At 32.3% G+C, this 17560-nt stretch overlaps 1 protein-coding gene across 1 annotated transcript in view; it reads right to left on the minus strand.

Annotated features, from left to right (window-relative positions):
- The window catches only part of LOC129981085 (neurexin-1b-like), a 321421-nt gene that overhangs the window by 81604 nt on the left and 222257 nt on the right, over window positions 1–17560 (minus strand). The window contains exons 7-8 of the mRNA XM_056091735.1: window positions 13598–13777; window positions 410–527 (exon numbers count right to left, since the gene is read on the minus strand). Coding sequence (XP_055947710.1) covers window positions 410–527; window positions 13598–13777 — 298 coding nt within the window. The remainder of the gene's footprint in view (window positions 1–409; window positions 528–13597; window positions 13778–17560) is intronic.

The raw sequence follows: 17560 nt of genomic DNA on the forward strand, positions 1-17560 counted from the left end.
GAAGGAAAGTTATCTGCTCTTACCAAAACTCTTCTTGTGAACAGCATAACTGAAAAATTTGAACGAATAAATTATTCAAATCAATCATACAAATTTATTATTCGATGCATTTATTCGCCAGTAGGTGTTGACCGTTTGTCGGTCTGTATATTTACGAATATATGAAAATTTTTAACTGGAAAATCCAAGGATTTCGGCAAATGAAATTTTGGTATATGCTCTTATCGCATCATAAATATAAACTTTTAGGTTCAATCGGCAAAAAGAAACGCACGCACGCACACAGACACACATAAATAAACAATACTCGATCTCAACTGCCTACACTAAAAAAACACAAAATGTGCCATAAGTATTAAAATATGAGAAAAATAGAGAGGTGCACACTCCTACTGGTGACATGAAGTACCTGGTGTGATAAAATCCACAGCTGATTCATCGACTGTTACTCTCCCGGATTTTCCAGACCGCTTCAAAGACACCGAATGCCATTGACCGTCGTCGACTCTCCGCGTCGTTGCTTTCACCTACAGAAAGCAAAATAAATATTTTAACTCTTTTAAATGCATTTTTTGAAATTGTAATTCTGTATAATTCATTAGGTAAAGAAAATATAATTAAATAATAAAAAAAGGGCTATTAAAGAACAAGCTTTCATTAAAGTTGCAAAATTAAGAAAATAATGTTTCTTCTAACAGTTTGGAGATCAAAACAAAAATTGTAAGGACATGGCAAGCTGATTTAAATATTATATGCGAACTGGAATTTTAATCGCAATTATAAGACACTCAAATTTTTAAAGATTATTATCTTTTGATATTAATGATGATATTAATTTCTTTTAACAATAATTTTCTGAATATATATTGTTTGTTGTTTTTATGAAAACAAGCATACTGAAACGTAATATAATAGGTATGTCTGACTAAATTTCTGTAGTTTGTACTTTATAGACCATCCCCTCAGATTCGTATCGCATTGTATATCGCTGTCGAAGCACATAGATAATTCTTTTCAGGAAACAAGGCAAGACCTTTAAAATCTTTTTTCTTTTACAGTTAGGTTTTGGAGTTCCTTTATTGTAAAGTCCTTTTTTTTATAAAAATTTAGAAATTGCATCTTTCTTTCCTTCTTATTTCTTCACGATTATAAATTCATTCTCTACAGAATAATTTACCCTCAACATCCCTAACTATTTAATAAGAAATGGTTCAAAGAAAAGATTTACATTAGGTATATTTTTCAATGGTCTTCATATTTCAAACATCTAATAAACTTTTCCAACTTCTATTTCTGTTCATAAATTCTGTATGTTTTCTATTGCAGCGCATTTCTTAGAACAAGTTAAATTGCTGTTTGGGGATTTTGCTGCTACTAAATTGGTAGGTCAATTTACATTAATCAGTCATTGGTTAATCAATTAATTTTTTCAATGTTTTGAAGGGTGGCATTTGACTATCACTAGGTTTTTCATTTACATTACACATTTGATGGCTTATCACAGTCATTTATTGCATATGGTCTGAATCAACTGAAGAGTAAAAACTGTAACAATAAGAGAATCTTTTCTTCACTTTCAAATAGTTTAATGTCTTTAAACTCCAAGAGGCAGAATGATATTCAGTAACAATTTTATTTATGACGACACGCACATATTCCGATTCATAGCTCTTGCTCAAGATCCAACGAAATTTCAATCTTTCACCAGCAATTCTCTATTAATATCGTTACGAAATTTTCCGGGGTTCGTTTGGATAGTGGGAGTTATATGGTGTGGAGAACACTCAATCAGCAGTAGAAAATGAAACAACGACGTTTATTTACACGAAGACATACAGGACAGCACAAAGACGACAACTATATACAGCACAGAAGACGATTATCTTCAGCCGAGACGTGCAGCATACAGCAGCATTCAATAAGACTCTACTGCAGACAGTAGCGCACAGCTTAGTTCAGCACTAGCTTCACTCCGTCGCTGCTCCGCTTATCCCTGGAAGACCAGTTCCTCACCGTCGATCCCGACTACTCTCGCGCTACTAAGTTCATGATGACTGCGGCAGCTGCTCCTTTTATAGGTCTCAGGAGGCGGGGCTAGAAGCCTCTCAACCAATCAGGAACGTTCGAGGCGTATCTCGGTTCCTACTGGACGGTTCGGGAAAATTCTTTATGTTTCGGGTATAATCTATTTTAGCGCCAAAGTCGCCAAATTCGTCGCCAAATTGTCGCCAAGCTCTGGGACCTCCTATGGAACCAACTATGCCGGGAAGCCTCATCACAGATTCGTAACAATTTTTTTTTTGTATTATCTCTAAGTAAATAGTTATAATCACATTTAATCGGACCAATAATTTTGAATTATCCTGCATTTTATGTCATTATAGAAAAGTAAGCTGACAATCATCAGTATTTATTAATATTTATTATTAGCTCACAAAAAGACTTTTCAGCTTAATCTTAAAACCTGAAGTATTTTTTATGTCAACAACGAAACAAGAAATCTCACAACTGAAACAAGCCAAAGACAAGGAGAAATAATATTAGTTTTCTAAATAGTCATGATAGAAGATTAAAACTATATATGAAGAGAAGTTACAATATATTAACCCAAATAGGCTGTAGTTACTTTATCTTGTTCTTTGACTACAACTTTTAATAGAATACAAACTACTACCAAATCAATTAAAAATCCATGAAGATATGAATAAATGTAGAAAAGGGAAGAGATCACGCAAGAAACGCTCATTACCTAAGTTTTACAACGGTTTTATCCTGTTCTAGAGCATGTTTTGCTGGGCTGGCAAGGGTTCTTTGCTATTTTTTGAGAACAGTGTGTCTTCCACGTACTACATAAACATTCTTGCAGGTCAAGGTCCATCTTTATCGCGCAAATGACATTGTTCAAAAATAGGCTCGCTTTCTGTGGATTTAAGTGTACTCCAAAGTCTTACAAAATTTATACCTAACCGAATATGGGCTAAAAGAAGTCCAAAAATACTGAATATATGTTTCTAATTAACTGGAAAGTATCTCTAAAATTATACAATAGTGGTATGAGAGAGACTCTGTGAATGGCTGTGAGAATGCCTCCGAGTTCCAGCATGTAATTTGTTCATCATAAAGTCTATATCTATATTTATATCCAATTAATTAAGAACATTAGGTAAATGGTGGATAGTACATATCAAAAAGCAATCTTTTGTCTTCTAGAAGTCTTTTGAAATTTTTTTGTCTAGACAAGTAAGTATTCTCTGGACAAATGCAATTCGGCGCTTCGTAGAATTCATACCAAATCAAATACGGGATAAAAAAAGGCTCTATAAATACTGAAAGCAAGTTTCTAAATCATTGAGAAATATCCTAAAACTGTGCAAATGTGGCTCTGCGAAAAAGCATTTGAGTACTAATGTTTATTTGTCCATCGTAAAGTCAAAATTTATATCCAATTAATAGAGAATATCAGGGAAATGGTTGGCAGAACATATTAAAAAACAATATCTTGGATTTATTTAATCCGACAGGCAGGTATTTTCTGAACAAAAGTGTTTCAACGTTTTGTTGAATTTATGCCTAACCAAATACAGGATAAAGGAGGTTCGATAAAATATTTGAAGGAAGTTTTATATTCATCGGGCAGTTTTCTAAAGTTATCCAGCACAGGCTCTACGCAAATATCTTTGTGTTCCATTATTTATCTATTCATCGTAAAATTTCAAATTTATGCCCAATTAATTGAGAATGTCAGGTAAACGACGGATTGAGCATATAAAAAAAGATTTTGCTTTTAGTTTTGTTTGTCCAAAGACAAGTAGGTATTCTGTGGCCTTAAAAGTATTCCAGCATCTAGTAGAATTCACGCTTAAACATAAGCAGGCTAAAGAATTCCCATAAAGAATTGAAAAGAAGTTTCCAATTCATTGATTGGTACTGCTAAAATTGAACAAAATTTTTAGCACTATATTTTTTATAAACTTTTTATTTATCATATGCTGCCATAAACCACTATTGCCCACAAGGTCACTTTCAACATTTGTTGACTTACATACGTAATTAAAAATAAGTAATTTAATATTTGTTATAGTGATATGAAATAAAACAAATCAGTCTGAAGTTAAAAATGTATAACTAGAACATTATTATTCTGAGTTGCTGCGGCACACTGTTTAAATTTACGTCATCAAGCACTATGATTAAACTAGCTTAAAATCCCCTGGGATAAAAGAGTAAAAATAAGGGATGAAACCTGTTGATTGTATTATTAAAAATGAACAAAGCTCATAATTTCTAATAAAGACTATTCTTCTAAAGCAAAGATAAGTCAATATAAAATAAAGTATTTGGAATATTTTGAGAGAAAACTTTTAAAATATGCATTATTCTAACAACGCATTTCAAATGTATTATTTCTAACAGCGTATGTGTTTTCAGCTATCTGCTTAATCATTGACTAATTATATTTTTTGAGCAGCTCAATTATTTGAAAAATATTTTCGACACATTTCAGGTACTGTATTAATACACAATATTCAGAACTACTGAATTTATTAGCATTATAGGAATCTCCTGAGATTAGAAATATCCAGGAAGCTAATTAAAATTTAACTAGTATTAATAGTTAAAATCTCCGAAATAAATTTAACATTTAGAGAAACAAACGATAATGAATTCATATTATTTATTATTCATTTCGATTTCTATTGTCAGTAACAAAATGCATTATTCTTGAAATAAATAGGTAAATAAACATTCGTTTTCACAGTTCGTTAATTCATGACACGCTATATTCATTTAGAGACTGAGGAATATTCAGTTGTTAAATTTCTCTAATAAGTTTTCCTTATCATTATTCTTGAATAAAGCGTTTTGGAACCTAAATCATGGCAACAAGTAATTAAAGTTGCCAAACTAAATTCTGAAACTAAAAGAATCTCTCAGATTTCAAATATGACATAGAATTTTGGATTCATTAAGTTTTGATAAATTGACTAAAGAGTAAGATTTATTCATTAACTTAAATCATTACTCAAATAATTACTCTCTAACTTTATATAAGCTTTAATGTAAAGGTGACTGTAAATTAATTTTAACGGCGTACAATTAAGATGAATTAAGTTAATAAATTCCAGAAAAACACAGAATAAGAAATTTTAATGTTGCCAAAAACAAAACAACAACGATTATGAAATGTTAAAATATATTTCCGAAAATTGCCACAAATGAATTCTGTCTTTTATGGACTGAACTATTTACTTTGATGAAGACAATTCATAAGACGTTAAACTTTGATGCGAATGAGATATAACTACATAATGTCATATTCTTTGTCTTGCTCTAAGATTCTCAAAGCATATGGCGCTTTTTGAGTGAAAATAAATCCTTTATTTTACATACCTCAATAATTAATTACCAGAATCTGTTACGTGATTACGTGTTCGTCAAACGATAATAAAATGGAGGAACTTTCGTTATAATTCTGATGTTTTCGATACTGTTTTAGTAATAATTTTTCTCCGAAAAATAGGTTTATTATACTATTGTTCAAAAATAGGATTAAAATGGTAATCATGTTATAGAAACTGTAATTATGGGCAATGGTTATTATTCTAGGCAGTACAGCTTATTTGCCTTGTTTACGAAACTCTATTAAAATCAAGAAACAAGAGAAATTTTGGGATCTCACAATTGCACTAAAAGATGTATATTACATAATGATTATTCGCAATTTTTTCATTCAATTCGAATTTCAGTTTTTGAATTTCTTTCAAGCAAAATAAATAAAAAGAACAAAGGAAGTTTTAATTAATCCTTTTATTCGAAGCTTTGGTGTTCGAGGGGTCATGTGGTTTGGTGATAAAGTTTCAACTTTGGAATTAAAGGCGTTATATTTGGCGTACCTCAGTTACAGACTAGCGTTACATTTGGCGTGCCTCAGTTACAGATTAGCTTTACATTTGGCGCTCCTTAGCTAAAGACAAGTGTCACATTTGGTGCACCTAAGCTACAGACAAACGTTTGTACATGCACGGATTTCGAATTTTCATTGCGAAGGAAATCTAGGAACAGAACGAATTCATTTATTCGTGATATTCCTATAAGTGGAATAAAAGTCTGATAATAGTTATACATTCAAAGTTTGTTTGTTTGTTTGTTTGAATGAGGGGGATTTAGGGATTTTTAGCTACAAAGGCTGTCATCCCAGCGTTCAACAATATCTTCAATCAATAAATATCAAAAAATTTCAAGTGTTGAAGGAAAATATGGAGAGAGAGTTTATCTGCAAATGCTTTGCTCGTGAGTTGTTTGAAATTACAGCTTGAAAGAGAGTTGAGGCCCAACTTCGACCACAGGCAACGTCTTACGCTTGAGTATTTTCGGCAGTGCAGTAAGATATGATCCAAATTATTCAAAGAGTGGCATGTTTCGCAATTTGGTTCATTCGACAGGTTAAAACGATGTAGAAGGCCAGGTGTAATGAGTGTTTTGGTAGATATTCTAGCGCAAATGATGTCTTCTCTTCTATTTCTTGTCCATTTAGCAATATTTTTTATGTCTGGAATTTCACCAAGAATTTCATAATATTTGCTCTGTCTATAGCTGTCTGTTGTTTTTCTTTTTGAGATTTGTTTGATGCGTGAGATGATGTCTTCCGATGCGATCCATTCAATGCATGGGCTGATTTCTGTAACTGATTTTGCGATCAAGTCCGCTTTTTCATTCCATAAAATTGTCGAATGCCCTGGGATCCAAAGAAAAGTAATATGTTGGTTAATCTGAGATTTTTCCACAATTTTGGCCACAATTTTATGAATAATGGATGGGGATTTATATGAAAATTTTTGAAGTGCTGTAAGAACTGAAAGACTATCTGTAAGAAGAAGTAAATGTTTCTCAGGAACGGAAAGATAGTCCAGAGCCTGGTAAATTGCAAGAGCTTCAGCTGTAAAAATTGAATTGATGTTGTGGGTTCGAAAAGCAAATTGAGACAGATCCGAAATGCCGGCGATTGAAGTTAAGTTTTGCGATTTCGATGCATCAGTTGCGATAATGAAACATTGTTTGAAGTCCTTTTGAAGCGTTTCTTGAAAACTGCCATTAATAGCTGAGTGTGGGAGAGATTTGTTTTGAAAAGGGTATTTTGAAATAATAATACTGCAATTTTCTCTTGGAAGTTGCAAAAAATGTTGATCAGAAATAATGCGATTCCAATTAATGTTTAGATCAGAAAAAATTTTATCCAGAAAAATTTTGTCCTGTTCAATAAGAGCAAGATTGAAATGTTCTAAATCTAATTTGTAGATGGCGGAGAAGGAACTGATAGAAATCTGCTTAATGAGAAATTGTAAGGATAAACGTTTGATTTTTTCACTGAGAATTTCCTGATTGGAGATGTAAAGGAGAGCTTTATTTGGTGTCCACTGTGGAACACCAAGTGCAATGCGAAGTGCTTTGGTCTGAATAATATTACATGCTTTCATGTGAGTTTCTGGAAATTTGTTGATAATGGGACTGGCGTAAAAAAATAAGCTGCAAATGCTATTGTCTGTGATTGTGATTAAATCTTTTGTTCTTGGGCCATAATGTTTATATGCAAAACCCTTTAATGCGTTGATTTTTTTTAAAGCTTTATTTTTAATTTTATTTAAGATCGATCCGTTTTGATTTCTTTTTGAAAAAGGAATTCCGAGGAATGTAATTGAGTTTTTCCATTGGATGTTCGTTCCTGCTAGTGAGATATTTGGGTGGGTAAAATTAATTTTGTTTGAAAGATCGGCTATGTAACTTTTCTCTGCATTAACTGAAAGCTTCCAATACGTACACCATTGATGTACGTTTTCCATTGTTTTTTGTAATTTCTTAGCAATAAGTTCAATAGACTGATGCGAGCAAAATATAAATATGTCGTCCGCAAAGATCAAACAATCAACTTCATTTTCAAGAGTTTCAAAAAAATCCGATATAAAAATTGCCCATAAGATTGGCGAGAGGACACTACCTTGTGCTAATCCTTTGTTTGTAATTCTTATGTCGGAGAGTGTTTGTCTCCATCGCACTTGAAACGAACGGTGACTAAGGAATTGATGCAACCAAGCGCATATCTTCCCGCAGATGCCCAATTCCAAGCATTTATATATCAATCCGTCAATATAAACCGAATCATAAGCTTTTGCGATGTCGAGACTAATACCAATGAAATGTTTTTTTTCCCTCTTTGCTTTTGAAATGCTGTAATATAATGAGTAAGTGGCTGCCCTATTGTCCTTGTATGGTAAAAAACCAAATTGTTTTGGATGAAGTTTTTTGTTCTTTGTAAGAAAATCAGTAATTCTTTTACATAAGATACGTTCAAAGATTTTGGAAAAAACAGATGTTAGAGCTATTGGCCTATATGATGTTATCTGAAGCTTGTCTTTATTTGGTTTTGGAATGGGAATAATAAGTGCATGTTTCCATGTTTTGGGAACATATGCTGTGTTAAAAATCTGTTGAAATAATTGAAGGATGTAATAATTTGCATTTTTGTTAAGTTTTTTGAAAAAGGATGCGGGAATATTGTCTGGACCTGGGGTTGTTGTTTTTGATTTTTTAATTGCGAATTGTAATTCTTCCATTTGAAGTGCTCCGTTTAATTCGCTTTCCTGATTGTCCGTAAACTGGATTGGTAATGGCTCGTGAGTACTGGAATTGTTGGCATAAAATTCTGCGAACAGATTACTTTGCACGAATGGGTTTGTGATAAAAGAATTGTTAACAGAAATGGTGTTGAAGGAGTTATTATCTTCATATTGCTGATTCAGTTTTCTTAAGATAGAATAAAATAAACGAGGATTTCTTGCACTATTACATAAATTATCCCAAAATTTTTGTTTTGCTTGTTTACTATAAAATTTGAATCTGCTTGCGAATTTTTTGTGAAGAATCCAAAATTTAGTTGATATGCATTTTAATGCTTTCTTCCGATATATGATTTTAAGGTTGTAAAGTTTGTGACAGGTTTTATCCCACCAGGGTGGGTATTGTTTGTTATTCAAAGGTATTTTTCTAGTATTATTGGATATGATTTCTGAAATGTTTGATGAAACTGAGTCTAGGTTAAGATTTGTATCTTCAAAAATTTTTTCCGATTGAAAAAGAATAGATTGCCATTTAATTTCTGTGAGGAACCTTTGTTTGTTGTGTAAAACTTTGCAGGTGGAAATTATGGGGAAATGGTCGCTATCAAAAGATGATTCAGCAACAAAACAATCTGAGCTACAGAAGAGTGATTTGGAACAAAGGGTAAGATCCAGAAGTGATTGGTTACCTGCAGGAGTAATGTGCGTCGGGTTCGAAGTATTTAAAATGACAAAATTTGAATCCGTTAACCAATCGACAAAATTGTTGCTGAGTCTGGAAGAAGTGGTTGAGCCCCAAAAAGGGTGATGTAAATTAAAGTCACCAAAGATGAACGTTGGTTCAGAAAGTGAGTTAAAAAAGTTTCCGAAAATTTCAATGTCAAAACCTGTAGAAGCGTAAATGTTTACTATACAAAAGTTTAGAGAAGCTGTAATGATTTTAACGGTGAGTATTTCCACGTCCGAATTTTGAGGTACATCGTAAGGGATTATGTATGCCGACAAATGATCGGGGATTCCAATTAAAAGGCCCCCTCCCAGTCTGCCTTCCCTGTGAGATCTAAAAAACCTTTTTTTATAGAAACTAAAATCTTCTTCAGCATAAAGAAAAGTTTCTTGAAAAATCCAGAAATCTGAAATTGAGAAGGGAGGAATACCAAGCCAGATTTTTTTATTCCTAATACTACGGCAATTCCACTGAACAAAACGCATCCTAATAAATTAAACCAACAGAAAAGGAAAAAGCAATCTGCAAACTCTGCAAGAGGTCAACCAAACACCGGGGTGACGTACACACACACACACAAAAAAAAAAACCAAAAAAAAAACCCCAAGCATTTGGGAAAGATAAAATTGAAGCAGCGCTTTGTAAAGAAGAGAAACAAATAACAAGCAGTAAAGTGGGAGAGGAAACATAAAACAGCAAAAAGGAAACAAAGCGCAAAAAAAAAAGATTATTAATCCGAAGTCCCAGCAGGGCCACCAGCGTCCCATTGCATGGGTTGACTAGTAGAACTAGCGAAGTTTTTCGAAGCATTAAGTAAAGCTTTTTTCTTCCTGGATGGAGATTTAATTTTTTCACCTTTGTCAATCACATGAATTAACTGTTGCACCATAGACTCGACCGTCTTTTGAAATATTTCCAATAGAGCATTGAAATGTTGCTCCATCTTTTTGTTGATGTTTTGGATGATGGATTCCATTTTGTCGTTGAAATGTTGTTCCATCTTTTTGTTGATGTTTTGGATGATGGATTCCATTTTGTCGTTTAAAGATTTTTCAAAGTCAATGGGTTCCGTGTTCGATCTAGTAACAGTCGCATAAGTTGTATTAGAAGATGCATTAAATATGCGTCGTGCTTCCCCCGTAGTGAGGTGGTTACGACATTTTAGATCCAAAATTTGTTGTTCTTTGACGTACAAGGGACATGCTTTAGATGTTGCTGCATGAGAACCTTGACAATTAATGCATTTAACTGGGTTTTGACAATTTCCAACGTGTTCTGTTCCACATAATTGGCAAACTTGGTCTTTCGAACATATCCTAGATGGGTGTAGGAAACTGTAACATTTTGAACACTGTCTAGGCCGATCAATAAAAGGTCGAATTTTCTGGACTGTAAGCCAAAGTTTAACTGAATCTGGAAGAGAAGTACCCAGAATTGTTACGAGAATTGGAGAAGTTTGTTGTGTCGAATTTTGTTTGACAAAACGTCTCATCTCTCTGATTTCAATATCGTTAAACTGTCGCAGTTCATCTGCAACTTCTTTGAGTGGAACACATGTGGGCATATCAATAAGCAGAAATCTAGAAGTAACTCCTTCCCAAATAACGTTTGAAGTAACCTTAGTATCGTTAATCTGCTCTAAGCTAAGAAGTTGTTTTGCGCATCCCGGATCCTTTGTAGTAAAAATTAGTTTCCCTTGCCGGGTAAATCTCATGTTCATGATATTTGAGTGTCTGTCGATATTTTGCTTTATGAAAGTTTGCATCAGAATGGGGTTTGTGCGCGGTATTTGAGAAGAAGCATTCGCATTAGAAAAAATAACGTTTATTTCCTCGTAATGTTTCTGACCTAAATTTAGCACAAGGTCCTTGGCAGGTTTTTCATTCAAAAAATAAATGTCAGTAATTTGAGGCATCGTGTTGAAGGCGAGAGTTTCAGAATTCAATTGAAAGGACTCATCACTAAAGTCTTGCACTGATACAAATGTGCGACTCAGCTTGCAATGAAGAAAAAATTCACAAAATATAAAGGAACAATCTTACCTCGTACAAAATGAATTTAGCAGAGTAGAAATATGAGGAGAAACAAATAAAAAACTTGTCTAAGCTTGAGAGTAAGATGCAAAAACAAAATCCACCGTAAAGTATTTTTAAACGCAACTTCGCTTTTTTATAAACAAAAGACCGTTCAAAATTCTCCTATCATCTATAACTTTCACATTTAAAGTTTTCACAATAGCAACATTTTCCTACATGTTTCTATTTAAGATCAAAATTTATAGCATGAATTAATTTTAAGATTGATCTTTAAAAATGGTCAATATCTTAGATGATCTAGAATATTAAACTATTATTAATAATGCGCGCTCATGTGAAATTGAGATTTTAGTTCTCGAGACTTATTTGCCATAGTTGAACTATGTATCTTCTCTAGCAGATGTTTTTTTTTATATCATATGATTCAAAGTGGCGAAGTACCGTCGAATACAGCAAAAACAATAGAACAAGTGACTCTGTGTCATTGATTCATCTGAAAAGACTCAGCTTATTCAACTTTTATTACAAGAAGGTAATAGAACGATAATATTAGGAACTGGTATATGCCATAAAAAGCAGTTTTGGAATAGTACAATAATCATTGATATACTAGCGCAGCTGAGCATGCCACGACAATCATAATTGTTAGTGTAAAAATCTTTTCACCACCGAAAGACAATTTCTAGAGATACCCCCAATCCCGTACATATTCGACTACTAATATCAGTTCCACTAAATCCTGTCTGCGTTCAAAAGTGTGATTACAGCGCGTTAAGTCTGATTAGATGAATCTACGGCACGACGTTATCGCATCTGCTTTAATTAATCTACACAATCGTAAATTGCTCTAATCAGTTGATTCCTAATTTAAAATACAAATTTCCGTAAATTTCTTTTAAATTATGTTAAAAAGATGAAGATTAAGATAAAAGAGGAGCAAAATTACTGTAATAGAAAAATTATTGAAAAATTAGTAGAAAATCATTATAAAAGGTGTTAGGAAATTTTGTCTCCCGTACTTTATTGAAAAATGATGCAATGCATTTTGAACCTGCTATAGTGCGTCATTAGTATGAGTAAATCACTTCACTTCACATTAAACATTTAACTATTTAATTGGTATCGTATCTGACATTTATTTAACCTGGCAGCTGTAGCTAATATACAAATTTAAGAATTAATAGATGATATAAATACGTGTCATTATGTTTGTAACATGGTTCGGTTCTGTACTGGTCTCAGGTTCTGTAATGACCGTTTATGTATTTATAAGTGTCCATATCTGTAAATAGTTCATCATGTGTTCAATTTTATTTCCTCTTAATAAATTGTGTTTAAATTAAACCTTTCCTTTTGTCGGACCCAATCTTTGGCGACTTTTTATTTGTCATCATTTCCACTGCAATACTCTAATATCAAATGGCTGAATTCACAGCCGTTTTATAAGATATCATTGTATCAAAAGGTGTAAAATGAAAGGATTATAAAATTAGGTAAAAAAATTAAGGATAAATTATATTAAAAGACTTTTTATAGATTACGTTAAAAACGTTTTATAGATTACTTTAAAAGACTTTTTATAAATTACATATAAAGATTTCTATTTATTATATTAAAAGATATTTTCATAGATTGTGTGTTAAAAGATTTTTAAAATAGTAACATATAAAAAAATATAATTAATTTAAAATTCTTTGCATGACATATAAAATAAATCAAAGTAACAAAAAATCAAAAATGACAATATTTTGATTTCAAAATCTGGCAAATAGGAAGTACGGTTGAAAATTGCTTAGAAGTTTGGGAATGCACATTAACTTGTCATAAAATTAAAGAAAAGAACAAAGTCGAATGCTTTCGGTTTAATCAAGGAAATGAAAAGCAATTCTCTTATAAATGAGATGCTAGGCGTTATAGGCTAAAATTAGTTTTTTTCAGATATACAGAACCAATTAATAAGGAATAAGTATGGCCAAATGTGACTCTTTCGCCAATAACTACGAACGATATACTAAAAATTTGATTTGGTTTGTGTGTTTTATTGGCGCAAGAGCCATATTTGGCCATACTGCGCCAATCCTATGGTAACGATATACTAAGGAAATCTCAAAGTTACTGCCCATATCAACATCATTACAAGCAATATAACTTTCATGCTGCTGAGAGTTTTATACTTTTAAATTGTATATCTAATTCTTCCGATTCATTAAAATGATGCGCACCTTGACAGCACCGGAGCCTAGATTGAGCAAGAGAAACACGTGTCCATCCAGGAGCTCGAATGCGAAGAAGTCCCCTTGAGCAGTGGCACCGGTGTTGTACATGAGAACTCCGTTGGCTTCGTTGGTGCGGAGCTTGAAGGCGATGCTTCCGCTTCTGGCAGCATCCCAGCTCGGCAGGGCCTGCGAAGTAAATAAGTCACACAAACTGTTAAAGATTTGTACATCTTAACAACCAAATACAGAAATTGATCTCAGTGAAATCGTTTATGACAATGACATGACTCGTGCAGACATCGTGATTATGATTATAAACTCAATGCAGCATATATCACGATCTTTGATTAGAAACACCAATATTTAAATTTATAATCATGAAAATATAAAATTAAAGGAGAAAGAAATGATGGCGAATGACTCTCTTTGAACAGAATTTAATACGGATGGCATGCTATTATATGTATGGCAGCCTCCAAGCTGGGCAGAGACTCCGAAATAAATATGTTACACAAATTATAAAAGACTCGCAAATCTTAATAATTTAGCACTGAAGTTGATCTCTGTGAAAGCAAATATGACAAGACTCAATACAACATGATGATTATGGTTAAAAAACTCATGACAACATAAGCCATGGCACATGATTACAAACACCATTCATTATTTATATTTATAATCAAGAAAATATAAAATTACAGAAGAGTGAAAACGATGGTGCATGACTATCTTTAAACAGAATGTTATACGGAAGTCATGGTATTATGTGTAGTATAAATTGAAAGAAATGAGAAATTCAGAAATAATTGGTCACAACATAATTTTCAAATTAGTTCCGTATTAGTCGCATTTATATTATGCAGTCAAAGGTTTTCGACGGACGCAAAAAAATCTATTAATAAAATATTCATATTTTCTCCCTGTTTAACTGAGAAGTTTTTTCTGTGGATACTTTCAAGAATGAACTGATCTCAAATTAATTCTTTCCCATCGATGTCAATTACTCCAGCATGGTAAAATTTCAATCAAATCTAATTAATTTATGCAAATTTTATTGTTATCTGATTTTATAATATTTTTTTGTTTTAGCCGCGAAAAGAAAGGAGAGCGAATTCGTTTTCTGCTGAACTGTAACAAAGTCCCGATCTTCTTAAAATTCTTCTACTAACTTATTTGTGGATATAACAAGATTATTTATGGATACTAACAAGGTTATGATATATTAGAAATATTCACGTGATATATCATAACCATGTTTTAGAACTAAGACGGGAAGGAAATTCTAATGCATAAGAGGAATTGTACTCACGAATTCATGAATTGCAATTTGGAATTGCACTCTCGAATTCATAAATTGAAAACAGAACATTCTAGCTACTTATAAAAATACTAATATCAATTTTCTTTCAAAATTCAAAGGCTTACAGTTAGCATTTGAAAATTAAAGTCACTTTAATATTCCAAAGATGTGCTATTCTTTGCAGATATTTTTTTTCGCATCTTTCAAATTAAAGTACGACATATAACCGAAAAAAAATTATAAAAAAAACATATTTACTGTACTATGCATTACTTTCACGAATATTTCTAGAAATTTATGCATATTTTTTATTTGAACATTTATAATTTTTTTAGGAAATAAATATATAATTTATTAAAATGATTGTGCAGTTCATTTATTAAATTTATTTTTTATTTTAATTTAAAGTTTATACAGAAAATTAAAAAAAAAGAAGTTAAATTCTTATAGATATGTAGTTTATAATAGATAAAAACGTGCATGGATTTCAAATTGAGAAACAGACATTGATTTATTGTTTGGGTCAACAATAAATATTTATAGTTATGAATTAAATCAATTTTTTAAACTTCATCTAGAAATTCAATGGAATTGGAAATAGATTTAGAATTTTTTAAACTTATTCAAATGAAATATATATTAATAATGTTCAGAAAAAACAAACTGGAATGCTATTCCAAAACGTTCTCGCATACTCTAATGTAAGTCTTATCCCCCCCCTCTATTTTTGGGAGGATAAGACTTGGGTAAAGTTTGAATCGTGGGTAAAGTCGTGACGCTACGAGTGTTCATATTTTTATATTCGCATAGGAGAGTTGTAAGCTTCGTAGCATAGTAAAGAAAACAGAAACATGTAAGCGCATGCCCCTGGCAAATACTAAATACAAGATTGCGATGTTTGGAGTGAATCAAGCTTGCAATCTTTGGCGATTTATCGGTGACATGGCGACATGCGGTTAAACGTATAGCAAAAAATCGATTATATATTTTGGAAGCCTCTGTTAAACTGACTGAAACCAATGTCAGACATCGAATTACAAGTGTAGTCATAAGATAATATGGCATATTTCATTTCTTTAGGCCACTGCGTTTTTAAGTTATTCTGTTTGCATCTATGAGAAAATACTGAACGACAGACGGTTAATTCTTCCGGAGATTTGGTTCGAAATTTCATAGGAATCGATATGACGGATGCTTAATCTGTATGCAAATTTTTATCTATCTTACGTTTTATGCTTAATAGTTATCGTGTTCATTTACAATTGAACATCTAGCCAAACGTCCTCTAAATGGAATACGTTCAAAATTTGACAAAATTTGTTTGGTACAAGATAATAAAATTTGGTACAAGATAATATACCAAATTTCATCTACCAAGCGCAAAGTGCTTTTGAGGTTTCATGCTCACAAATAGATAGACATAATTCCAAAAATGTGTTATTGGGATTCGAGGAAGTCTGAAACGTAGAGATTTTTTAAAATCTCGAGTTCGAATTGTTCGGTGATTACGATCTTTGTACACTTCATATACTATATATGTAATGACATTTTAAACTCTTAATTTAGACCATAGTAAAATATTCTCTTATTTCGTGATCCAATTCCACTTTCGGTTTAATTAATTCCTTTGTAAAATATAATGCGCCATCAGAACTACGTTTCAAATGAAAGTGATACTTCGGTACCCTTGAAAAGGTGTCAAAGGTCACCATGTGTATTGAATTGGCGCATGGCCAGAAATCCTGTGTTATATAAGACTAGTGATCATTTGTTCGTCCCTTTTTTCTTACTTCTGCTTTTTGTGCCGCGCTGCGTCTTGTAAATATATTGCTTTCCCGAGATGGATATTGAGAGAATAAAACGAAATTAAAAATACAAAGTCTCGTCTGTGTCTTCGAACCTGCACGCTACTTAAACCAAAATATGTTACATCTTATTTAGCCGACAAAATTTGAAATCCATTATATATATATATATATATATATATATATATATATATATATATATATATATATATATATATATATGACGGAGTAAAAATGAATCATATTTTGATATCATATACTCCCCTTTAATTCGAATAGTTTAGTAACTAAGCTGTGATTAATAATCTTTCATTTCAGAATTTTATTTTTACAGTTTAGTAAAAATAAAACAACAAAGAAATTTTTAAAAAAATTATTGTGTTCTACGTTGCTACAAGCTTATCGTGAAGTGCGAAGGGGAAAAAATGGCACTAAATCTTCCGCCTGACATAAAACAAAAAGACTCATGAAAAAGAAATTTTTGTTCTAGGTTTTGAAAAGCTCCGCTGGGAACAATGCACGAACACCGAAAAAGACAAAAAACACAAAGGAACGGGTTAGCAATAAAAGTGAGACCTGAATCAAACAATTCTGGTTTGCAACTTATAACTTAGCATTCGGTTAAGTTTTAAGAAACACAGAAAATGAAACTGGTACAATATTGATACTCTTCTTCCTTTCCCTTAAAAAGTGCGCAGCCCACGAGCAAATATCAAAACATCTCGCCTTTTCTTTAGAGCTGTTTCTGGATGGATGGAGGAAGGAGAGAGTCATCTCGTCGATTGTTTATGAAACGAAGAAAAACAGAGAACCCAACAAAAACGTGAAGTTCTTTCCAGGAATGAAAATACAACCTATTTCAGA

Source organism: Argiope bruennichi, chromosome 8 (genome assembly GCF_947563725.1).
Source record: "Argiope bruennichi chromosome 8, qqArgBrue1.1, whole genome shotgun sequence".
Taxonomy (NCBI): domain Eukaryota; kingdom Metazoa; phylum Arthropoda; class Arachnida; order Araneae; family Araneidae; genus Argiope; species Argiope bruennichi.